The 26,662-nt window shown below is 41.0% G+C and overlaps 1 protein-coding gene across 1 annotated transcript in view; it reads right to left on the minus strand.

The window, feature by feature from the left end:
* Window positions 1-26,662, minus strand: part of myofl (myoferlin like) — a 223,362-nt gene that overhangs the window by 181,403 nt on the left and 15,297 nt on the right. Inside the window, exons 4-5 of the mRNA XM_078564961.1 lie at window positions 3,943-4,048; window positions 1,238-1,337 (exon numbers count right to left, since the gene is read on the minus strand). Of these exons, the coding sequence (XP_078421087.1) occupies window positions 1,238-1,337; window positions 3,943-4,048 (206 nt within the window). The remainder of the gene's footprint in view (window positions 1-1,237; window positions 1,338-3,942; window positions 4,049-26,662) is intronic.

Here is a 26,662-nt window from a genome sequence, read left to right on the forward strand (position 1 = left end):
TGTTTTTGTTGGACATGTTCATTATCAAGTCTTCCAAGACTTGCATCTTTTTCAACTTCATTTTTCACTATTTCAATACCAGTTATTGAGTACACATATTAGCATATTTTTTCCTTCCTGTTATACTAGCAGCTAGCGCAATGTGCATTAGATTTCTTCTCCCAAAATTTTGTCTAATTCACCAATATGAGCTGTTTACTCCTATTTACTGCCCTTCCCAACCTGATGGTAACAAACATGACCACATATTGATTTTAAATCTAGGTCGCATAAATGAGAAACTGCAGTGGGTCCAACACTTGAGCCCTTGACACCCTATTCATTATTCCCTTCTTCAATCCCATCCTGAAATGAATATATGTGATTTTCTATTCATCAATTAGTTTAGCATGTATTCCCAGGATTTATCTTGAATCAGAGCTTTGGAGTTGGATTAAAGGCATGGGCAGTTGATCTAGACTTCCAAAACACATTACAGTGCGATGTTACTTCTTCCATGTAATCAAGGGAGGTTGGCCAGGCACGAGAGCCCTCTTTTTGAAGATAACTTGGCTACTGCTTACTATGGATAATCAATTACTTTTAAAAGCACGGAAGGGTAGCTGGACTAGTGGGTCTGCAATTGCAGGGTCAGTTTTATCCCCCTTTTTAAATGTGGGTACGACGGTGGCTCGCTTCCCGTCCTCTGCTCTCTGCAATATCTGGTGACTCGCTCTTAATAGGCAGCACCTCACAAATCTCCACCCAACTTCTTTCAACACAAAAGTTACACAACAGGATTTATACACAATTAGTTGTGCTTAACCCAACATCCAATAATACCCTGGAATTTGGCACAATGCTCATTTATTATTCTAATGCCATGAACGACCGATCTATCTTAAGGTAATTTAGACAAAGCTAGAACTATTCTTGAATGGTAAACCTAGCCACTTTACGAAAAAGCAAAAAAGTTACTTTATCACGTACATTTCGAAGAACTTAATTACAAGCCCCATGGCTAAAATATAGATCTTATCTAATACAATCTTAAGTTCTCTATCTTAAAAGCAAATGGTCTGTCTTTGTTACATCAAACTGCTATTACAAGCAAAGTGTATTGATGCGCTAGTATATACTGACCTTCCCCACTTTCTATGAAGCTCAGAATATCAGATGATACATATCTTTCAAGTGATGGATCACAAAACTGGCACAATTAGTAACTGGTTACTGTTAATAATCAATGAAGACTCACCCCCTCCAGCATCCTGTGCACCGGAGCTTGCAAGATCAGATGGATTAGGTGGTCCAGCTCCAGCAGGTGGTTCATAAGTAGCCACTACATTTATACTTCCCTAAAAAAATATTTTTCACCAAAAATGAGAATTACATTATTGCAAAGAGTTCATAAAACACAAAGATGCTGAAACCCATTCTCCTTGGCTAGAAATGAGTACAACAGTCATTGCATTACTAAAATTATTTCTAGTGTTCAATACTAAGATTGCTACCAGGGAGGAAGCAAGAAGCACACTAGCATTTGAATACAACTATACAGAAGATGACTGCTTAACAAATATATTCAGTGGCCTTTCTTGTAAATACTTCAAAAGTAAGCGGAGTATAGGGACAAGAGTAGGCCATCTAGTCCCTCTCACCTTTCCATCTGATCATGGCTCATCTGTACCTTAGCTCCACCTACCCAAATTGTTTTTTTTTGGTGTTAGGCAAGAACATAAAAGGATATGGGACAAACAAACAATCAGTTTTGAAATTTGATAGGGTTAGGTCAATCAGCTTTTTGAGGGAGAAGTTCCAGATTTCCATTGCCCATTGTGTGAAGTGCTTCTGATTTCACCCCTGAAAAGCCAGGCTCCTATTATAAATTTTCTGTCCCCTTATTCTGGAGGAAATCGCTTGTCCATAAATACTAATCATATCCTTAAAATAATTTTAAGCACTTCAATTCTATCACAAATTAAACTTCTATGTTTGACAGGATACAAACCTAACCCATGCAATCTGTCGTCTCAATTTAAGTTAAGTTTCGATTATTTGTGACATACCCCTTCTAAGGCCAACAGATCCTTCCTGAGGTGCAACGACCACAATTGAACACAGTACTGGAGACATGGACAAAGTAGGGCTTTGTTCAAATATAATTCTAGCTCTTTTGAAATAAAGGCCAACATTCCATTAGCCTTTAAAATGACTTTTCATACGAGTCCACAAATATTTAGTGATTTATGTCCAAGAACATCTAATTTTTTCTGACCCTCCACAGTTCCTGGCTATTCACCATTCAGAAAATATTCTCATCTATCCTTGGCCCAAAATAGATGATCCAAAACAGATAATTACCACATACTCAACTCCACCTGCCACCACTAAGAGAGTGCCCTTTACCAGAAAATGCAAAATCACCTTAAAGACAAGACACATTCAAGATGAAGGCTCCATGTTAAGGGCTGCACAGAAATTCCTGAGAGAACAGTAGCATTTCTGATGAAAGAGACACAAGCCAAGACATGCAAAAAGTGGTGAAAGTCAAGTAGCCAATGAATGCTGGGTATTTCCTTGCTGGAATTAGAAAAAAAGTTTGCTTTGTATCCACATATAATATTTTAAAAGTTACATTTTTGATGTACTGCCTGTGACACCTTATTTCGGTGTCAACCATTACCATTATAAATTCCTATAGCCACATTGGCAATTGACACAATGTTAACTTGTCATGCTACAATTACACACTCCCACTAGTGGCAGCATTGCAGTAGCTCAGTTTGGTAACTCCCAGTTTTTATTACTGTACTTTAAAGTCCTCTGCTCCAATCAACTTTACTTCTCTTTCCAAATTGCCTCAAGGTTTCCCATTTACTAAAATTACATACATTTGATGTTCAGGAGTAGGCAAACAATTAAACTAGCTAATACAGTGCATTAACATTTAATTATTTTACATGCAATACTTGATCCTTAAGCAATGCACCTCTGAAAAGATTATGTTACAACACTGCATACACCAATACAGTACCCAAGTAGGTGGTTCAATACAAGCTTACACAATGTTTGCAGTAATGTGTGGGTTGTTATTAATTTCCACAGGCGAAATGATTCAAAGGATTGCAGTCCTGCTGCACTGATGAAATCACCGTCGTTACACAAACTGCTGACCAGAGACTTTTAAAAAAAAAAAGGCTTTCACTAACCCCAGCATTCCCACCCTTTGCAAATTCAGAATCAGTTTTTAAACTAGGCACTTTATGAATTTATACACAAAATCAAAACAATCTTTAGGTGTCTTTAGCAAGAATGTTTCTTTGCATTAATGTTTATTCATCCAAATCTTTGAGTTTCTGTCTAAGATAATTGAAAATGAGTTTCAATCTACTCATTCGTCTCAATGATTCCTGGTTGGTTGATAGGAAGCACAGACTAAACGCACAAGCGAGATGTTACCCGAGAGTCCTCGTACATGCTACAGAGCTGAATGATAATTTTGCCAAGCTCAAAAAGACCAAATTACGCTTTGGATTAAAAGGGAGAGCAGAATTATATGGTGCAGGAGGGCTGACAATAGCCAAGTTGATTTGCTGCAGTAAGGCACCTAGGACATCAGCATGCACAATATTTTACACTTTAGTAGTATGCTCCCATTTATGACTATCAAGCATCAACATTTTAGGTGCAAATAAGTATTGAAAAGCATTAGATCTCATTCATTTTCCTGAAGAGCATTGAATTTTGGGTCTGCTAAATTTAAGTGCTATTGTCATGCTCACAAATACAATTTGGTAGCAAGTCTTTACCATTTCCTTGTGTAAGTTAGATCACTCAAAAGTTAGATAGAAAACTACACTATGCAACAGAGAATTGAAGATAAACCAAATCTAGTCCTTCACCAACCCTAGCTCCAAAGTGAACATCCACTGGATTCTGACATAGGTTAGATTTACTTACCCCAGTTGACTGTTTCTTTTCACTGAGCAATGCAATATTTTTGAATGGTAACGTCTTTTGGCCACTTGCAAGGTCTCTCAAGGATATTGTTGCTGAACCAATAAACCTAAAAAAAATGACAACATTTAGACAATACTTGAGGCACTCAATGTTAAAACCTCAGCATATTCCAGAAGCTGACATTTAGTTAAAAGACATGCCACTGACTATAGAATTTAATAGTCCAATCACACCTTTCAAATAGCATTAAAAAAAAGAGTTCTGGGGTGTGGGCATTGCTGGTAAGGCCAGTATTTATTCCCCATTGCTAACATCCCTAATTGCCAGGATGTGTGTGGGTGGGAAGTCTCCTTCTTTAAATCACTGTGGGTGTACTTACACCACATGGGCAGCAACTGTTCGAGACAAGAGTTCCAGGATTCTGACCCAATGCTAGTGCAGGAACTGAAATATATTTCCAAATCAGGATGTTGAATGTTTTGGAGGGAATGTGTCAGTGGTGGTGTTCCATGTGCCTACTGCCCTTGTAGGTGGCAGTGATCACTGGTTTCAAAGGAGGTTTGGCGAGTTGCTGCAGTGCATCTTCTAGATGGCACACACTGCTGCCATTGTGCATTGGTGGTAGAGGGAGTGAATTGTTAAGGTTGTGAATGGGGTGCCAATCAAGCAGGCTGCTTGGTCCTGGATGGAGTCAGCTTCTTGTTGCACTTGTCTAGGCAAGTGGAGTATGTTTCATCACACTCCTCACTTGTGCCTTGTAGATGGTGAACAGTCTTTGGGGAGTCAGGTGGTGAGTTACTCGCTGCAGGATTCCTAGTCCACAGCATTTAAATGCAGGACAGCAAGAGCGCTGAAGTGGCAAGTAACATTTGTGCCATGATAAGTCCAAACCAGAATGTTGTCCTGGCCTTGCAGGCACTGACTGCTTCAGTATGAGGAGCAGTGATAAACAATGCAATCATCAGTGGACATTCCCATTTCTGACCATAGTATGGAGGAATGGTCATTGATGAAACAGTTTATCATTGGGCCTAGAACACTACTCTGAAGAACTCCTGCAGCAGTGCCCTAGGTTCAAGATTCATGGCCTCCAAACAATCATGACCATCTTCCTTTGTACTAGGTTTGACTCCAGTTACAGTTTTCCTCCCCAATTCCCATCGACATCAATTTTGCTAGCGCTCCTTGTTGCCACACTTGGTCAAATGCTGCCTTGATGTCAAGGGCAGTCACTCTCACCTCATCTCTAATTCTGCATTTTGTCCTTGTTTGGACCGAGGCTGTAATGAGGTTTGGAGCAGGGTGGATCTGGCAGAACCCAAACTGATCAGTGTACAGGTTATTGGTGAATACTTAATAGCAATGTCAACAACCCCTTCCATCACTTTGCTCATGATTGAGTGCATATTGATGGGGCGGTAAATGTCCTCTGTTTTGTGGACAGGATAAATCTGGGCAATTTCCACTTTGTCTGGTAGATGCCAGTGTTGTGGCTGTACTGAAATGATTTGGCTAAGGGTGCTGCTAATTCTGGAGCATAAGTCTTCAGTACTACTGCTGGAATGTTGTTGTAGTCCATGGCCCTTGCTGTCTAGAATGCTCAGCTATTTCTTCAGCTCACGTGGACTGAATCAAATTAGCTATAAGACTGGCATCTGTGATGCCGGGGACCTCAGGACAAAGGGGAGATGGATTATATCTATTTATCTTCTTATGCCATTCACCCATCACATCTGTACTTGCTGACTACATTGCTTGACTGGGAACAATGTCTCAGTTTTTGAATTCTCATTTTCAAATCCCTCCCTTATATTTGGGAGGCTACATAAATGCAATGTTGTTCTACTGTAGATGCAGTCAGTGTTCTAAAATGGTCAAGTGACAATAGATTGCGGTTAGGAAAGTTTTTTTCTAATTCCATATTGTACACCAAGCTCCTTTGTCAGTCTACATATTTAAGCTACTTCAGTACATTTCCAAGATTGATGGTCACCGATCTCTACAGTTTAGAGAATCACAATGCAAATGGAAGCAACAATATTTAGCTCAGATTTCAGAACAAACAATTTAGTGAGCTTAAACACACTCATGAACTACACTGAACTTTGTTCCGTTGACTTCATCACCAACCCTACGATTTTAGTTTTGATTTATAAAACATTAGAGGGAAACTGCCAATTCAATGAGATTCATTATGGCAAAGGTTAGCCCTAGACATATCTCAAATGTCTGCACTTGTTTTTACTTGGGGTAGTGTTGCTGATGTCAGCAAATTAAAAAAACAAGACCTAACTGCACCAGCCCAAAGTTAACTTGGCAAATCTGTTTGATGTAGGTGCAGACTCCCACAGTTCAAATGCTGCAGCACATTCCAGTAATCAAACTTTGCGGCACACTCCAGCTCAAAGCCATTGATTTGAAAAGAAGGCTTCATCAGTGCTGTCATGGATTGCAGGGTCAAACCTCCTGCTGTCCTTGCAGACATGAGTGTGATGGAGGAGTGGGGAAGAGATACACTTCTCCCAACGCATAACCTTTGGGTTCATCTGCATATAAATTCTTGTAAAATAAACCAGAAGCACATCAAATTATGAATAAATGGAACCACAAGTACACTATTTCTTAAGCAGTTTTAATTGCATCAAATCTTGCACTTCTGCCTTAAGGTGACTGATAGTTTATATACTGAACACACAGTTGCCAAGGGAATTGCAATCAGTCAAAGAACCTGAACAATTGTCTCTTAATTCTAGAAAAGCTGAAGCTCTGCACTTTGGCTCCATTTCAGAACTATAAAAGTTCATGCAGAAGAATTTTGTTTAAAAAAGTCAAAAATATTGACCAGCATCCTGAAGCAATGCTGAGGTGTTAAAAATAAACAAAATGTGCATTTATTTTGCATCATCTTTCGCTAACAACATTCCAAGGTGCTTCACATACAGTCGACCACATCTGAAGTGCAGATGTGAATGTTGGAAAACTCATGTAGTGACAGCTATTTTACACATAGCAAGGTCTCACAAATTAAGATGGTGATGAGTGCTCCTTTCTTTGTACTTTGGCTGTGCCACCAGGAAACCAGTTCTTTAGAAAGAAAGAGTGCCAATGGATTGCTCCCTGCTTCTATATACTAACATTGTTCTGCAATACAAGTGACAGAATGTTACCGTTACCCACAGCTTAAAGTTATGCCACACTAAGTGTAACTACTTGTTTTCACATATCATGGACAGATTCAGGTCTGCTTGAAGGTTAACTTCCCACGTCCTGTCAAAAGCTGGCTTTACAGTTCTATTATCTATACATTGAAATTAAAAAAGGGAGAAGCAGAGGAAAAATGTACATTGGATCTATTACAGGAACAATACAATTAGACACATTTTTGAAGTGTGACATTGATTCAATATGTTCTCTGAAACCCACTTAAAAGACAGGTTCAACAAGCCAGAAAATAGTAGCAAGATAAATCTAAAATAAAAATAGATAAAAGGACAAAGAGGTGTTGACGGTGGTGATATTATCTAAGGAATGTGCTAATAGGTGACATTAAGGGTAGAAAGTAGGACGAGCAAGGTACAGATAGCCCTCTATCTGTACCTTGCTCGTCCTACTTTCTACCCTTAACGTCACCTGTTAGCACATTCCTTAGATAATATCACCACCGTCAACACCTCTTTGTCCTTTTGCCTATCTCCACCTATCACTGGCCCCCTATCCAGCTTTACTTGTCTCAACCCCCTTAAACCGGCTTACATTTCACCTCTTTTCTATTTTTCCTTAGTTCTGTTGAAGAGTCATACGAACTCGAAACATTGACTGTGTTCCTCTCTGCAGATGCTGTTAGACCTGCTGAGTTTTTCCAGGTATTTTTATTTTGGATTTCCACCATCCGCAGTTTTTTGCTTTTAAGCAAGATGAATCTGACTGCCTTTCTGGGTTGACCACCTGGTAGCAATCTTTTATGTTGGGGGGTGGGGGGGGTGGAAATTAAGCTGTTAAGGGATGGGAAAAAAAAAGAGGGGTTTAAAAAATTTAAGAGAATATAGGCAAATTGAGGCCGCTATGGGAGTCCCACTTTTCATCAGGCCAATAACAAAAGTTAAAATCCTGTGCAGCAAATCAACAGCTGAATCATTGCAGGAGTCAGAGTGGCCAATAGTCAAGGTAATTCTGATTATATTTCACTCTGAAATCTGAGTTACCAGGATCAGGAGTGCAACCCAGAACTCTACTCATAGTCATCGAGCCTCCACGGCCTCAGAGTTCACCATTATTTGGGTCACTGAAGTCCTCTGGTCCTAGGCTCTAATTTAGCTCCTGTCAGCTAGCCCTGATGTCACTCCTACCAGGAGGTTACAGTCGTGCTTAATTCATTTGAGACCCAGGAGTTAAAACTCTTCCAGTGGTTTCTCCCACACTACCCCAAACCCCTCGCACTCTCCTCCCCCAGTTAAAAATCAACCTTCCATTTCAGACAGAAACAAAAGCCATTTTACTCCCCAAGAATCAGCTTGCACCCTCAGTCCCAGGTCAAAACAAACTATTCTAATTCTTTAAAATCAGTCACTATCTTTGGAACCCCACCACATTGCCCAACTTAGAGTGCAAGTCAAGGCCCTTCCTCCCAAAACCACAAAAAAGCTCCCCCCTCCCCCCCCCACCTCCCACCCCGAGTGCCCAAAAAGGATATAACTTCCCTCAGCCATATCAACATCAAACAGCACAGCAAGATGGGAGGAATACCACCACCTATATTTATGTAGCATCTTAAACAAAACAGGAACAGCTGCAAGTGAAAGCTTAGCCCCTTCACCTTCCAAAAAGGTGAAGAATAATGCAGTTTAGAGACAGATGGAAGTAGAGCTAGGCAGTCTTGGTAATGACAAGGACAAGGTTTAAAACTCAAATCTGGAATGAATAAGGCAGAATGCACTTGCATCATTTAGGTGCAAGTTAGTTTCAGTTTGGAGGGGGTAGGGATGTGGGAACAACAGGTTCAAAACAAAAAAAAGAGGCAAATCAGGAATTGGAAGCAACTTTACCCACATGGACTACAAAAACTGTCACGTTGAGTGCATGTGGTAATTTAAAGACATGTTCTTGCAATGCGAGTGACACAAGCAAGCAAGGGCATCTTTATAGCCCATTCCTTGACTCAAGCCTGTTAAAGCTGTTGTAACCCTGCCAACAGCACTAAAGCCACACCCAGATTGCTGACTAATGACCTATCCCATAAACAAACATCACTTATGGAAGAATTGACTACAACAATGCCATCCACTAGAGGCTTTTCCTTACGTGCTGCAAATAACTTGCACAAGACACACATTTGTGCATTGTACGTACAAGTTACAAGCACAAATCAAAAAACACATTTTTGGAAACTCTGCAGCTTTACATGAGCAGAAGCTAGTTCTATCATGTCATATTTGTGCAACTTGTGTACGATGACTAAAATTCATTTGATGACTCTGTCAGGACCGGAAATTCAAATAAAAAAGAACTGATACCATTGAAAGCTTCAGGTTCCTGTGCTAAAATAAGCAGGATCAAATCTGGTGAACAATCATTTTATTCCCCCCTCCCCCACCCCATGTGCTTCTTCTCCAATCGGAGGATATACTCTGATGTCCTAATTCCCTGGTCAATACTGACTGGAAAAAAACCCTTCAAGATCAATCTTAAAACAGACCATGAGACCCCTAAATGCACAACTCTCCCCCCCCCTCCAAATATCACCAGATCTCCGATGAAGACAGACAATTGTGCAGGTCATTACAATCTACATCCCTAGGGACTGTCACTTCTATAGGCTATTGACAAAAACAAAAGCAACCCTAATTTTACGTGGAATTTAAAAGGAGTAGACTCTTAGGATATCCTAAACTGCAATTTAAATTTACTGAGTGTATTTAAGGTTTTTTTAAAAAAAAACGAGTTCAAATTATTGATGCCAAGATAAAGTTAGTGCAAAAGACAATTTTATAAAACGAGTAAAAACAAAGTGCTGAAAAAAATCTCAGCAATTCTGGCAGCAGCTGTGGAGAGAGAAAGAGATACCATTAAGTCCAATATGACTCAGCATCCACAGTACTTCGCTTTTACTTTGTAAAGCAGTGCTGCATGTTCCTAACCGTTGAATGGATCAGTATCTTGTTCAGACGGGCCTCAACAATGGATAAATACCTGTGTACCGCAAATAAAATCATATGTCCCACAGTGACAGGCTAGCCCCTTGCAAGCTACAGTAAGGTCCTGTTGAACAGGTTATCACAGCCCGAAGGCAGAACTCAAATTTTAATATAGATGGCTTACCTTCAGAAAACAAGGCAAGAAACTTTCAACAAGATCAAGGAGCAAAGAGAGAAATAGAAATGTGAACTCTAAAACTGGCAGGAACATAGTTTGATGAATTGACTGGAAATAATGAATGTTCACATGCAACCACTTTCCTGTTCTCTTGTGGTCCTATTGTTTTTTGTTGGAAAATTTTCATGGTGAGATAGCAATGTTCTTCCTTGCAATGATGAAAGCTCAGGAAGTTTGAAATTTAGGCTTTCCTGAGTGGCAGAACAAAGAACCATCACAGCTAATGTGGCTGTGATGTCTAGAGTTATCATAATTCTCTTCACAGTTAGAATTTCAAAGGATTATCAAATAGGGGAAAGGAGTGGAGGTTTGCTGTGTGCACGCAATTAAAAGCATTTGAAACGTAAAACAGCAAATCTGCATTCTGCGTGTGCCCCCATCCCCCTCACCAGACAAAACTCCATACGTTTGTGCCACTGCAAATTTCCTCCCCTCAAGCCTCAATGGCAAGTGAGCAGTCTCATTTTGCATCATTTATATTTTCTAACAATAAGACATGGTTGTAGAGAGAGTGCATTATCCTAGAAGCACCACTACTGTTTCCATGGTGTACAGTCAGCTCTTTGCACACATTGTACTCTCAATTTCTCCAGAGGTTGCTATTTCCCTCTTGCTTAATAAGCAAGCCCCAGTGTACAACTGCTTGACCTTGTTTGAATGGGATCAATCAGGGCAGCAACACGAGGACAGAAATGCTAATGAACCTTAAATAATTTGGTTGAACTTTGCAAACGTAACAATAGCAAAAAAAAGGTAAAGAACCAGCTCATTAAAAGTGTTCATACAGAATCAGGATGGTCACAGAACTGAAGGAGGACATTCAACCTGTTGTGTCCATGCCAGCTCTTCACAAAAGGAACCCAGCTCGTTCCACTCACTCACCCATAGCCCTGCAAATTCTCTTCAGATAATTATCCCAATTCCCTTTTGAAAGCCACAACCGAATCTGCCTCCGTCACATTTTCAGTCAGTGCATTCCAAATCGTCACCACTCACTGCATAAAAAGTTTTTCCTCATGTCACTTCTGGTTTTTTTTCCCCCCGTATTCAGCTTAAATCAACGTTCTCTGCTTCTCAACCCTTCCTCCAACGGGAACAACTTTTCTGTATCTACTCTTCGATTTTGAACACCTCTACCAAATGTCATCTCAACCTTCTCTTCAAAAGGAGAACAGCCCCAGCTTCTACAATCTACCCACAGAACTGAAGTCCCTCTTCCAGGGAAGTATCCTTATAAATCTTTTCGGCACCCTCTCTAATGCCTTTACATCCTTCCAAAAGTGTGGTGCCTAAAATTGGATAACCAGTTCATTGTAGCTTCCTTGCTTTTGTACGCTTATCCCTATTTATGAAACCCGGAGATCCTATATGCCTCTAACAAGTTTCTCAACCTACCCTCCCAGCTTCGACGATTTGTGCGCTTCTTTGGGTCCCTCAGCTCCCATGTCCCCTTTAGGATTGGGTCCTTTATTTTAATATTGCCTCTTCCTGTATCTTCCATCAAAATTCAATATTTCACACTTGATTTGGGGAAGGTGGGACAGTCTACATCTGAACCAGAGCAGGACTAAGGTTTGCTAGTGCTGTTGGGAGGAGTTTAAACTAATTCGGCAGGGGGAGGGGACACAGAATGTTAGCAGAATAGGGGCACATCATAACACAGTAAAACAATCAAGTCAGAGGGAGTACAGCTGCATTAAGTTTCAAGGGAGTAAGGCAAGGCTGAATGGCCTCTACTTTAATGCGAGTATTACAGGTAAAATGGATGAGTTAAGGGTGAGGATTAACACGTGGAATTGTGATATAGTAGCCATCACAGATGTGGTTGAGGGAGGGGCAGCTCAACATTCCGGGATATAGAATCTTCAGGCGAGACAGGGGAGGGGGTAAAAGAGGAGGCGTTGTATTATTAGTTAAGGAGTCAGTTACTGCAGTAAGAAGAGATGATATCTTGGAGGGGGCATCGAATGAAGCTTTGTGGATAGAGTTTAAGAATTAAAAAAAAGGGGGAGCCACATTGTTAGGTGTTTATTATAGACCCCCAGATAGTCAGTGGGAAATTGAGGAGCAAACATGTGCACAATTTGCAGAGTTGTGTAAAAACAATAAGGTAATTATATTAGGTGATTTCAACTTTCCCAACATTAATTGGGATAGACATATGGTGTTAAGGGCTTGGATGGAGTGGATTTCTTGAAATGTGTACAGGAGAACTTTTTAGGTCAATATGTAGAGGGTCCAACAAGGGATGGCGCAGTGCTGGATCTAATTCTTAATTAAGCCAGACAGGTGGCTGAGGTGCTGATGGGGGAGTATTTTAGTGATAGCGACCACAACATGGCACAATTCAAGCTTGTGATGGACAAAGAAATAGACAAGTTGCAAAAAAAAGTTTGGATTGGGGGAAGAGCAGGTTTTAGTAAAATAAGGCAGGATCTGGCCAAGGTAGACTGGGAACAGCTACTTGTGGGGAAATCTACAGAGGAGCAATGGGTGGAGGGGGGGGGCATTCATAAAGGAAATGAGGAGGGTACAGGCTCAACATGTTCCCTCTAGGGTGATAGGAAGGAAGGAGTAACAAGCCCAGAGAACCATGGATGACCAGAGATATTCAGGATACGATGAGAAGGAAAAGAGGGGCTTTTAGCAGGTACAAGGGAAGCAAATCAGCGGAGGCATTATTGAAGTACAGAAAGTGCAGGGAGGAGCTTAAGAAAGCAATTAGGAGACCAAAGAGGGGATATGAGAAAGCTCTGGCTGGTAAAAGTAGGGAAAATGCCAAGGTATTCTATAAGTATATCAATGGGAAGAGGATAACCAGGGAAAGAGTAGGGCCTATTTGGGACCAAGGGGGCAATCTATGGGTGGAGCCAGAGGACATCAGTAGAGTGTTGAATGAATACTTCACATCCATCTTCACCCAAGAGAATGAGGATGAAGGTGTGGAACTCGGGGAGAGAGATTGCAAGGTTCTTGAGCAAATTGATATAGGGAGTGACAAGTTATTGGAGGTGTTGGCAGGCTTAAAAGTGGACAAACCTCCAGGGTGTCCCAGACTGCTGAGGGAGGAGATCACAGGGGCTCTGACCCAAATTTTTAAATTCCTCTCTGGCCACGGGGGAGGTGCCAGAGGACTGGAGAACAGCTAATGTGGTTCCGCTATTTAAGAAGAGTTGTAGAGATAAGCCAGGGAACTACAGGCCCGTGAGTCTCACGTCAGTGGTAGGGAAACTATTGGAGAAAATTCTGAAGGAGAGAATTTATCTCCACTTGGAGAGGCAAGGTTTGATCAGGGATAGTTAGCATAGCTTTGTCAGAGGGAGGTCATACTTAACAAACTTGATTTGAATTTTTTGAGGAGGTGACCAGGTATATAGATGAGGGTAGTGCAGTTGATGTAGTTTATATGGATTTCAGCAAAGCCTTTGACAAGGTCCCACATCGGAGACTTATAAAGAAAGCCAATACACATGGGATACAGGGTAATTTGGTAAGGTGGATTCAAAATTGGTTTAGTTGTAGGAGGCAGAGGGTGATGACACAAGGATGCTTTAGTGACTGGAAGCCAGTGTCCAGTGGCATACCACAAGGATCTGTGCTCGGTCCCCTATTATTCATCATTTATATAAAAGACATGATTACGTGGGGGGGGAGGATTAGTAATTTTGTGGAGGACACAAAGATTGGCCAGGTGGTTAACAGTGAGGTTGAGTGTCTTGGGCTACAGGAAGATATCTGCCCATTTGACCATCTCGCCTATAAATGGCAGATGGAATTTAACCCTGAAAAAAGTGAGGTGATACACTTTGGAAGGAGTACTTTGACAAGAAAGTATTCAATGAATGGCATGGCACTAAGAAGTTCGGAGGATCAAAGGGACCTTGGCGTCTGTGTCCATAGATCTCTGAAGGTGGAGGGGCATGTTAGTGGGGTGGTGAAAAAGGCATATGGGACACTTGCCTTTATCAATCAAGGCATAGATTACAAAAGTAGGGAGATCATGTTGGAGTTGTATAGAACCTTGGTGAGGCCACAGCTGGAGTACTGTGTGCAGTTCTGGTCGTCACATTATAGGAAAGATGTGATTGCACTGGAGGGGGTGCAGAGGAGATTCACAAGGATGTTGCCTGGGATGGAACATTTAAGTTATGAAGTTGGATAGACTTGGGTTGTTTTTGTTGGAGCAGAGAAGGCTGAGGGGTGACCTGATCGAGGTAAAAGATTATGAGGCATGGACAGAGAGCAGCTGTGCCCCTTAGTTGAAGGGTCAGTCACGAGAGGACATAAGTTCAAGGAGTGGGGCAGGAGGTTTGGGTGGGTGGAGGGTTGGGGGGGGGGGGGGAGAAGAGAAGAAAATGTGAGGAAAACCTTTTCTTATGCAGAGGGTGGTGACAGTCTGGAATGGAATGCACTGCCTGGGGAGGGTGGTGGAGGTGGGTTGCCTCACATCCTTTAATAGGTACCTGGATGAGCACTTGGCCCATAGCCTTGAATGTTATGACGTGCCAAGTGCTGGTAAATGGGATTAGGTAGGTAGGTCAGGTGCTTCTCACGTGTCGGTGCAGACTCGATGGGCCTCTACTGCATTGAGATTCTGCGACTGCATTAAATTTCATCTGCCACATGTGCCCCAGTCCAACCATTCCACTAGCCCATTTGTGATCGCTCGATTCTCACTATCCTCTTCACAGCTCCAATATGTCCAAGTTTTTCATGATCAGCAAATTTAGCCGTTCATCAACATTCTGCTTCCCGCTCAGCCATTTTCAGAGCCATTCAGAAGCCCATGTACACAACATCAACCACATTACTCTTACCTCATTAAAAAACTCAAACTGGTTAAAAACTGCCCTTAAAACCATGCTGGTTTTTCTTAATTAATTCACATTTGTCGAAGTGGCTGCTAATTTGGTCCCTAATTATTATTGTTCCTAAAAGCTTTCCCACCACCAATTTTAAACTGACTGGCCTGTAGTTGCTGTAGTTATCCTTAGACTCTTGTTCAAGAAAGTGTGTAACATTTGTAATTCTCCATTCTTGACGTCACTCCTGTATCCAAAGAGGACTGGAAGATTATGGTCAGTGCCTTCAGTTTCCACCCTTACTCTTCTCAGTCACCTCAGATGCATTTGGTGTGGCCCTGGGAGTTAAAAGTCAGCCTTTCTAACACTTTCCCTTGATTAGCATTTGCTCATGCAGTCTTTCAGCTATCTTTGATCACATATGCTATCCTATGTAGCGAGTGTGCAGTAAATTGCATTAAATTCAACCACAGCTCATGAAAGATAGGTTCCATCAGGTTTTGGTTTCAAATAGTATCAGATCACTAACATAAAACAAGAAGAAAACAGTCACTGACCCGAAATGGTAACATTTTCTCCAGGAATGCCGCCTGACCTTCATTTCCCTGTTTTTATTTTACATAAAAGCCAGTTCAGCAACTATGAACAGAAAAGGTTTGCTCTTACACCGAACTTGATCACAGTTGTCCTTCAGGATCCCGATCGGTAAGCGTGAGCAAATGTCTCAATTTCTTACAAAGCAAGATAGTCAACAGGGGCTACAGTTCTACTCTCCCAATATAGTTTCCATTCCTCTGGTTCATAATCAAGATGGTACAGGCCGCACTAATCCATCACAATAGGGGTTAACACTTAACTACTATAGAGTGCATCTGGCTCCTAAGTGCTGAGAAAAATTAAAGTGTCCGCCTTAGTTTAAAAGGCACTTATAAACTATTTCCCAATATGTTTCAAATATAGTGACCATACTCACTGGCTCATACACATTAAGGAGCATCACCCATACAGTTCAGGTGACTCAAGTTCCTTTCTTACAACAGCAGTTGGTCTGGAATTCTTTTCCTACACCTCTCCCTCACTCCCCTCCATTTAGACGCCCGAAAACCCTTTGATCAAGCTTTCGGTCATCTGCACTAATATCCTATGTGGCTATGTCATATTTTGTTTTATAATGCTCCTATTAAGCACCTTGTAACATTTTTAGGTTAAAAAGGTGCTAAATAAATCAATTCAAGTTATTAGTGCTTCATACTACACATTCCCAACCTTGAACTTCATCATCAATTGTGTAGATTGTCAATGCCTACAGATTGTTTTAAAAACAAACAGACACCACATTTTAGGAAGGGTGTGAAGGCACTGGAGAAGATGCAGAAAAGATTTACAAGAATGAAATTCCTTATCCCTGGATCCAATTACATGGATAGATTGTCGGAGCTGGGGTTGTTGTTCTTTGAGGTGGAAAGGTTTAGAGTAGCTTTGATAGAGGAGGTATAAGGAGATTTGATAAAGGTCTTCAAAATCACAGGGTCTAGACAGAGTAGATAGGGAGAAACAGGTCTCATTAGCAGAAGGATCAAGAGCCTGAAGGATATGATTTGAAGTAACTAGCAAAAGAATCAAGGGTGACATGAGGAAAAACCTTCTTACACAGTGAGTGGTTACGATCTGGAATGCACAGCCTTAAATGTGAAGCATTTCAAGTGAAGCAGCATTTCACTTGCACTTCCCTCAATTTAGCCTACTGCATTCGTTGCTCCCAATGCGGTTTCCTCTACATTGGAGACACCAAACGCAGACTGGGTGACCGCTTTGCAGAACACCTTCGGTCTGTCCGCAAGCATGACCCAGACCTCCCTGTCGCTTGCCATTTCAACACTCCACCCTGCTCTCAAGCCCACATGTCTGTCCTTGGCCTGCTGCATTGTTCCAGTGAAGCTCAACGCAAACTGGAGGAACAGCACCTCATCTTCCGACTAGGCACTTTACAGCCTTCCGGACTGAATATTGAGTTCAACAATTTTAGATCATGAACTCTCTCCTCCATCCCCACCCCCTTTCCGATTCCCCCCTTTTTTTCCAATAATTTATATAGATTTTTCTTTTCTCACCTATTTCCATTATTTTTAAATGTATTTCCATCCATTGTTTTATCTCTACCTTTTATTCCTTCACCCCACCCTCACTAGGGCTATCTGTACCTTGCTTGTCCTGCTTTCTACCCTTAATTAGCACATTCCTTAGATAATATTACCATCTTCAACACCTCTGTCCTTTTGTCTATGACACCTTTTGGCTATCTCTACCTTTTATACCTTCACCCCACCCCCACTAGGGCTATCTGTACCTTGATTGTCCTGCTGTCTACCCTTAATTAGCACATTCCTTAGATGATATCACCACCTTCAACACCTCTCTGTCCTTTTGTCTATGACATCTTTTGGTTATCTCTACCTATCACTGGCCCTCTATCCAGCTCTACCCTCCCCCCACCACTTAAACTAGCTCATACTTCATTTCTCTTCTATTTTTATTAGTTCTGTCGAAGAGTCATATGGACTCGAAACATGAACTGTGTTCCTCTCCGCAGATGCTGCTAGACCTGCTGAGTTTTTCCAGGTATTTTTATTTTTGTTTTAAACCATTCACACTGCTGGCTTGCATGAAGGCCAGGACTTAAGGAAAGTTCTTCACACAAAAACCTGCAGAAACTTCAGTTAGGAAAAAAACCTTCAAATTATTTGAGAAGCAATTGGACGGGTAGGGCAGGGGAGAAAGAGGAAGAGAGAATACCTCTTTTGGGGATGAACTGGTTTTGTCCAAATGGCCTTCAACAATGGCAGTCTGATATCTTATCGGTACTTATTCAGCTCAGAGCTCGATTTTGTAACTGGATCTTTTATCTTGATTTCGACTTACAATGGTAGAGTCCATAGCAACCATTCGCCTTCCGTCAGGGTTGGAAATAGTTATTAAACAGCATCTGCACCCACCCTAATGTCATGATTAAAAAAAAACAACCCTCATCAAGCAACTATGCACCACTAGGAAATAGGAAAGCACAAGATTCTTCTTACCAAATATTTAATTGCAGGGAAGAACTATCCTGCTGCATATTCAGAGACCCATTTACACTGAACTGGATTTTAAAGAAGGTTCGGGGTTGGCAGTGATGGACTAGACTCCCTGCTCCATCGGTAACTGTAGTTTTATCAGGTGAAACTTCAACGTGGGTAGAAATGGGAGACAATTTGCTCAATCCTCTTAACATGGTATGAATGTAGGTGGTAAGGGTAGGGGGAGCCAGGGGAAAGAAAATGTGGTGTGTACTACTGTCCCCGACAGGAAATCTGCTGTCATGGTGTATTACATTCATCCGTCTTGCATCATCCTTTCACATCCACTGTAGTTCATCTTTAACCGCTCAGTCATGCAACTATGCCTAGGTCGACCCCACTTTCTGATGAGTTCCACTTTCCCCCTCTAGAAGAAATCTCTGTAGCTTTTCAGCTCATCTCGAAATGGTCAAAAACTGAGAGTTCCTTTTCCGGATGTCACTTTAAAAAAAAAAGTTCTTTTTGCTCTTACAATTTCAAGCATCTTTGTCTTCTGGCCTGTTTATGGAATTTTAAGTGACTTAGCCTCCACGTTTCAAAGGCCTCCATTTTTGTCCACAGATCTTTATTTATTGTTCAAGTTTGAGGCATACAGGAGTAGATGGAAAAAAACTCAAGATGCTACATTCTACGTTACAAGCTCGGGTTGTTGTCATTGTCAACACGTCCCTCATCTTCACAAAATTCCTTCTGGCTATCTCTATCATCCTTCTGACTTTGGCATTTCTCTTATCACTTGTCCTAAATAGTGAAACTTATCTACTTATTCCAAAGTGACACTATCCACTTCCATCTTCACTCTAATTTCTTCTCATGTATTCCTTCTAACTACCATTATTTCTGCCTGTTTTGTGTTCATACTCACTACATATTCTAAGCTTCTAGAATTTACTTGATCTACGATAGTTTGTAGGGCCTCTTTTTCTGCAAGTAGCACTGTGTCGTCAGCATAGCACAAGCTTAAGCTCTTCCTACAATTTATATCCCTTTAAATACATAATTGGGAATATTTATTGTGCACAGATTAAATAACTTTGGCAACAGTACACAGCCTTGTTGTACTCCGAAAGATAGCTTCTAGCCTGAAGCTCGCTTTGACCCCAAAAATAGGCTCTGGATTAATCTTTCCCATCAACGTCACCCCTATCAGCTTTTGGTGATCATCTAAAAATGCACTGCTGCTTGTTGCAAGGTGTTGGGTGCAGTTCAGTGGCTCTTAAGGTATTTGCAATCTTAAGTTAATACTTGCTGTTGAACTACCGATTAGAAACTATATACACAAGCACAGCAAAGGTCTAAGCTAGGAGTGGTCACCATGCTTGCTTCTACACAGCTCCATTCAAAACTGCACTGGCCCCGGTGTTCTTTTACATTACTGTGGGCAGACTGTACTCAGCCCCACGTTAACCCTTTGTGTGCCAGACCCTTAAACTACATTGAAGCGTATTACTTTGTAGTGCAATCATAGCCATTCAAGGTTAAAGGCAAGAAACAAAACTCAGGGTTCTGACAAAAAGTCATCGACCAGAGACATGAGCTCTCTGCCTCACCCGCTGAGTCAGTGAACCAAAATGCTGGAAACTCAGGAGTCATCTGATCAGCCTGTTATATCAGCACCTCAATTTTATATATGTTGCAATATCCAAGCAATCCTGCCTTTTTATAATCAAAAGCCTAAACAAAAAGACAATCACAAAATAGGAGCAAAAATGAAAATAAAAATTAATGTTAATAGCCCCACAATTTACTGTTTCTAATGCTGTCAAAAGTCATTTAAAATGAAAAGTCATTGCCTGTACTAGAGCACGACTTCCATTCCATTAAGAATATAGGACACAACGCAGAATAATTAAAAGAGCGAAGCCTCAACAGTGCTAAACCAGTTATGTACTTTTGGTCCGAGGCTATGGTCTCATGAATCAATCAACAGCCACATTAAGTTCCACCTATCCTGTTTGGAACAAATGCATCATCTTCTGGCTGGGTTTAATCTTTATATGTAAAACTACTTTCAGCCCCTTCTTACTCTGTTCACTTCTATTGTACAAATTTCCTCCACGTATTACATATATTGTACAAGAGGATTGTTCCATATTCGGAGTAGGTTAGAAAATCAAAGTTTAAGATCGCAGCATGTTTCAAATACACATTACTTCTGTTTTAATTGCTCCAGCATTATAAGCTCCCAAGTGTTCAGCATCTTATACAAGCAAGTCTAAAAGTTTTGAAATTGTAAGTTGGGTGGGTCATTAAGTCAGTCTTTTTCAGGTGTGAGTGAGAGAGAGAGAGAGAGAGAGTGAGTGTGTTTGGGGGTGTAAAGAGTAGAAGAGGAAAAAAAAAGGAAAAACTGTGCTTTGATCTGTAACTTAAAATGGCAAGTTGAAAGACTGGATAATTCAGCCCTTTATGGTAACCCTCACAGTGGATGTGATTAATGTCATTTTGGACTTTTTTTTGGACATTGCTTCACAGATACAGCATCTTGCAGTCTGGCTCAGCCATTGAAATGTTGGAAATTGCTGTACTTGCTTGGCAGATACAAACTCAAAAGTCTTGTTCATTCCAATTTAAGTACCATTTTAATGATGTGAAAAAGTGTTAAATTACTGTTGGGTCTTCCTCTCTGACACTGAACACTAATAAAACTCAAAAGGATGCAACTCCACCCTTGTAATAATTAGTTTTATTTGGAGACATTTTCTCCCCCCCAAAAAATATTAATCCTCCTTCCTCTCAACTTCAATCCTCAAGCTCCCCATTTCTCGTTCCATACTTGATTTCACACTTCCTTCTCAGTCCTTTTACTGTTATTCCAAATCCTTCAATCTGATTAAGGAGGTACACAGTTGCTTGCCTCATTGACTCCAGTTCCAGCTGCCTGGGTTTCCTTGCTACAAGGTTGTGTGTTTGAGATTTCAGCTACTTGGCATGAAAAAAAAGTGAAGATCTAAACACACAAGGTACAAGTCTAGTTAACAGTCAAGACCGTTAGATATCCCACCACAGCAATTTATGGCCCAATATCTTTAATAGAATCTTATTTACATAGGACAAGACAGGCTGGCATTTGTTGAATGTCTGCACAAGTTGACATGAGTGACTTCTACCATCATGCACGCCACACCATAATTTCCTGGGAAATATCAGCTGCTCCAGAGACCCGTGTAGGAAAGGTTGAACAGCAAATTATTACCTTTAGTTGGGGTACAATGCAATGGCAGGATCAAATTTGCTGAATTGACATTGACTGTGATCACCACACCACAGAGTGATTCTGGAGGGCCCACCCTGTTTGGCACAATCACAGGATCCATAAGACATAGGAGAAGTAGGCCATTCGGCCCATCGAGTCCGCTCCACCATTCAATGAGATCATGGCTGATTTAATAATCCTCAACTCCATTTCCTGCCTTTTTCCCCATACCTCTTGACTCTCTTACTGATTAAAATCTATCTAACTTTGCATACACTTTACGACCCAACCTCTACAGCCCTCTGCGGTAAGGAATTCCACAGGTCGACTGCCCTCTGTAGAAATTCCTCCTCATCTGTTTTAAATGGGTGCCCCCTTACTCCAAGATTATGTCATCTGGTCCTAGGCTCTCCCACAAGGGGAAAACAACCTCTCAGCGTCTACCCTGTCAAGCTCCTTAAGAGTCTTATATGTTTCAATCATTCTTCTAAACTCCAGAGTACAGGCCCAACCAACTCACACTCTCCTCATAAGAAAATCCCTCCATCCCTAGGATCAACCAGTGAACCTTTTCTGGACTGCCTCCAATGCCAGTGTATCTTTCCTTAGGTAAGGGGGACCAAAACTGTTCACAGTATTCTCAGTGTGGTCTAACTAGTGCCTTGTGCCATGATCTACTGTTTAAATTAAGAATGCATTGTCCTGTATTCTTCTTTAATTCAGTTGTTCAGCAGTTCCGACAGTATGTTAGGTCGCCAATACAAAGTGAAAATTACTTTTGTGAATATATACACCAGAAAAAGGTGCAGGTTGCCAATTCAAATGGGATTTTTCTTCCCCTGCCATGTGTAATTTGAATTGTTAAATCACATGTGGTGAATATGGCCAAAAGGCAAATGTGCTCAATTTCAGCTTTTTGGAATTAGTACTGGGACTACAGGCTCTGATGAACTGGAGACAAAGATTATAGCTGCCCTGTTCTTTGTTAAAGGGATAGTGTGGGGAAGAAAGAGGAGCTTCAATGTTTCATCTGATGAGCTAACTAGATAAATTATATAAAGTACAGTCCAATATAAAAAAAGTCCAAGATTAATTTGGTCTCATTTGAAATTGTACTCATCTCTGCTCAAAAGGTGCATGGTTTAAATGTCTACTTAAATATTTGCTTTGGACCCCCGGCTAGCATTACATTGCAACGAGTACTTAATTTAGACATTGGCCACATCTCTTCCAATCCCCTGAGACAGTTGTTGCAGTGCATTACAATACACTAGATAAATAATAGTGTGTAAATTTGCCACTGGAAGAGAGAGAAGCACAAAAGGTCTATTTATGATGTTAAGTCATCATTGCAACATTGAAGGATGCCCAATCCATGGCTAACTAAGGAAGTCAAGTCTCGTATCAAACTGAAAGAAAAAAAAAGTGTACAATACTGCAAAAATTAGTGGTAGGTCAGAGGAAAACCAGAAAAGAACAAGAAAGAAGTTGGGAGAAAGACTGAGAGAAAGCTAGGTAGAAATATAAAAACAGATAGTAAAGAATTTCTATAAGTATTTAAAAAAGAGAAAGAGTGAAGTGAGCATTGGTCCCTCAGAGGACAAGACCAGGGAATTAAAAAAAATACCAAGAGTACTTGAAAATCAAGTGGGATGGAGGCACTTAAAAACAATTACAATCGCTAGGGCTAATTGGGAAGACTATTAGAACTAAAGACCAACAAGTCCCCAGACCTGATGGCCTGCATTCTTGGGTCTTCAAGAGGTGGGTGCAGAGGTAGCAGGTGCATTGGTTGTGACTGAAAAGGTCCCAACAGGTTGGCAAATCACTGAGAGTTCAGTTCTTTTGTCCATGTTTGGACAAGGGCTGTAATGAAGCCAGAAGCTGAGTGGTCCTGGTAGAACCCAAACTAAGGGTCAGTGAGCATGTTATTGCTGAGTAATTACCAGTTGATAGCAACGACCCCCTCCATCACTTTGCTGATGAGAGTAGACTGATGGGGCGGTAATTGGTCGGGTTGGATTTGTCCTGCTTTTTGTGTACAGGACATACCTGGGCAATTTTCCACATTGCCAGGTAGATGCCAGTGTTGTAGCTGTAGTGGAACAGTTTGGCAAGGGACGTGGCAAGTTCTGGAGCACAAGTGTTCAGTACTATTACCAGGATATTGTCAGGGCCCAGAGCCTTTGCAGTATTCAGTGCCTTCAGCAGTTTCTCTATATCATAGAGTGAATCAAATTGGCTGAAGACGGCATCTGGATGCTGGGGACCACCACCAGGGGAAGCTGTGATAGATCATCCACTTAGCACTTGTGGTTGAAGATTGTTGCAAATGCCTTGTCTTTTGCACTGTGCTCAGCTCCCCCATCATTTGTGGAGCCCCCTCCTCCCTAGTTGATTAAAAGGTCCACCACCATTCATGACTGAATGTGGCAGGATTGCAGAGCTTAGGTCTGAACAGTTGTTTGTAGAGAGTTTAGAACCGATCCATTGGTTGCAAATGAAAATCAAAAGGCTGAAGGCATGTTAGAGAAGGACACTTGCACACTTCAATTGTGTTTTGATAGAAGCTCCCTTCTGTATAGAAGCATAGCATGCTTTATGCAATCTGAGAGTTACCCATTTCTCATTTTTCTGCCTTTCAAGCAGAGAGCAATATTGTAGCACTGCATTATCGTGCAGAGAAAATGCTTTCCATCAATTTAACTGGAGTTTTTCTAATCTAATATCTTTGTTTGCCCTTCCTTCTGTTCTGATGGTATTCCTTGATAAAACTCATTTACAATTTGCAACTTAAGGTATTGAGTAGGTGTCAGCTTTGAACTATATCAGTCCAATCAGATGGCTTCATGCTGTCTGTGCAGATGTTAATGCTTGACTTGCAGCAACTGATTCAGTTTCCAAAAAAAAATAATAGTTTGCCAAAGACAAGAGAAATGGGCGAGTGCAAAGCAGCTCAAATTCAGAGTTTCAAAAATGAGAGGGTTACTGTTCAACCAGGACACAATAATCCCAGATAACCTCATGCACAGTCATCCAATTTTAGCGATTTTTGACTTATTGCTGCCAACACCTACATCTAGACATACAGCAAGTCTCATTTCACAATCACTCTCATTCATCAGCTCCTAACACTCTAAAAATCATTAGTCTTGTTTAAAAAGCCATTCAAAGCTTTATCTTCTACATCTGTAAATGCCAATATAAACCATTTAGTTAACTTGCTCTGCCACCCATGCCCATCCATCCCTCCTTCTGCTTCTGGAAGGATGGGCTGATGATGATATAGTGACACACATGGCTGGATGGACTAGTTTGGTTGTTTCCTGTCTTGTTTTTGATATAAATATCACTGCCTCAACTCCAGTCATGTTGTTCTTATTGTTTGGAAATCTCCCCAACCCTTTCACTCTGCTACTAAAAAGGAGCTCCTCAAAACCTCTTTCCCCTCTACAGCTCACCTTCCGTTTCTCCTCTGCTGCACATTATACTATGCCTTTAGGAAATGTCCTAAACAAAAACTGTAGTTTGTGTGTGAAACTTTTCTTTTGCATAGTTGGCACTAGATTTCAGAAATTAGGGCAAGAGTTCAGAGATTCACATGTGAAGGGGCTCCCAAACAAATGCCTGAAAACCAATAGGCTCTATATTTGGTCTCGAGCCATTCTGTGCTGCTCAACAGGCTGGAATTTTCAAAGTATTCTGAACAAGTAGTAAATTAAATACAAGACAAGACCAGTTCAGTTCTAAACGCCATTCCTTTCACCAGTGTGAGTCAGACCTAATCTAAATATTTAGCTCCGTGTCGTAACAAAACAGTCCCTCCCAAAGAGAATTTTCAAAAAGATCTGTGTGTATTGTTGGGAAGGTGGAGTTGCTACTTTTTCCAGAAGAACATTACACAGAGGCCATCATTACGTATTGCTGCCGCAGAGCAGCTGAATGTGGCACAGCCGAGAAGAGACTCCAGGATGGAGATTATAGACTTAGGTTTCCCCCTCCCACTCCTGGAGTTTGCTTAGATCAAGACTGGTCTGTATCTTCACTCCTTCAAATCTTAACCTCGAGAGAAAAAAAATTCTCCAGCTTGAAAATTTCAATTTACCCAGCATCCACAGGACCTTTTTGGTGGGAGTGGGGATTGGGTTGAAGGAAGAAGGAGAAAAAGAGAAGAAAGTGTTCCCGATTGCCACCGTCCTGTGAAGAAACTATTCCTGATTTCACTTCAAATCGCCTAGCACCCAATTTTAAAAGTCATGTCCCTTATTCTGGATTCACTAGTGGAGACAATAGCTTCTCTGTATCTATCCAATTGAAGACTGATTAGATCACTCCCTCAACCTACAAAAGGGAATAAAGTATTTTTCTTTTCAAAAAAACACTTCTCCTTAAATCAGTATCATTGCAATGAGTCTGCATTGCTTCTCCTCCCAGGCCCTATCTTTCCTGAGGTTTGGTGTCCAAAACTGAAAAAGGGCTCCAAGATGTGGTCTGACCAAGTGTCTGTATGACTAAGGGTAACTTCATCCCTTTTGTTTTCAAACCCAATTGCACTAAAAGCTAACATTCCATTAGCCTTTTTGATTAACTTCTGCATCTGTACACTAGTGTTGTGCATACAGACACAAATCCATTAATCCCTTTACTCTTCCACAGCTCTAGGTCTATGCATTTCGTCCTGCAACCAACCACACTCCCACCCATTAAGAAAGCATCCGAAGTCAATTATATAGAAACATGAAAAGCGAAGACCTTAGGCCAGATTTCTAGGGATGATTTTTCATTTGAAACAAGATGCTGCTCCTTCAGATTCTAACAAACATTGAAAAACAGATTGGATAGGTGGATGATGGAAAAGTAGATAAAGGAACATGGGAACATTGTTGCCAAGTCTGATTAGCACCACACTCTACATTGGGAAAACAAAACTGGCATGACCTGGTTGGGCCAAATGGCCTGTTTCCATATTGCAGCTATGTGTCTATGTGAGTTCTAAACAGACACCAAGAGTTTCTAAAGTGCCTAAGCCAACATTTCCTCTCTCATCACTGCCAACAGATTAACTGATCATGATCATTCATCTCATAGAAAATTACTATTGTCATGAAAACATGCTTTATGCCAAATAACGATTTTAATTCCACAGCTGGAAAACCGAACTTTTTAAAAGCCTGGTCTAAGATGTCTTTGAGTGCACAACGTTGGCTACCCAATTTGCATCACTGAACCTTCCAATCTCT

This window comes from Cetorhinus maximus, chromosome 20 (assembly GCF_964194155.1).
Source record: "Cetorhinus maximus chromosome 20, sCetMax3.hap1.1, whole genome shotgun sequence".
Classification (NCBI taxonomy): Eukaryota; Metazoa; Chordata; class Chondrichthyes; order Lamniformes; family Cetorhinidae; genus Cetorhinus; species Cetorhinus maximus.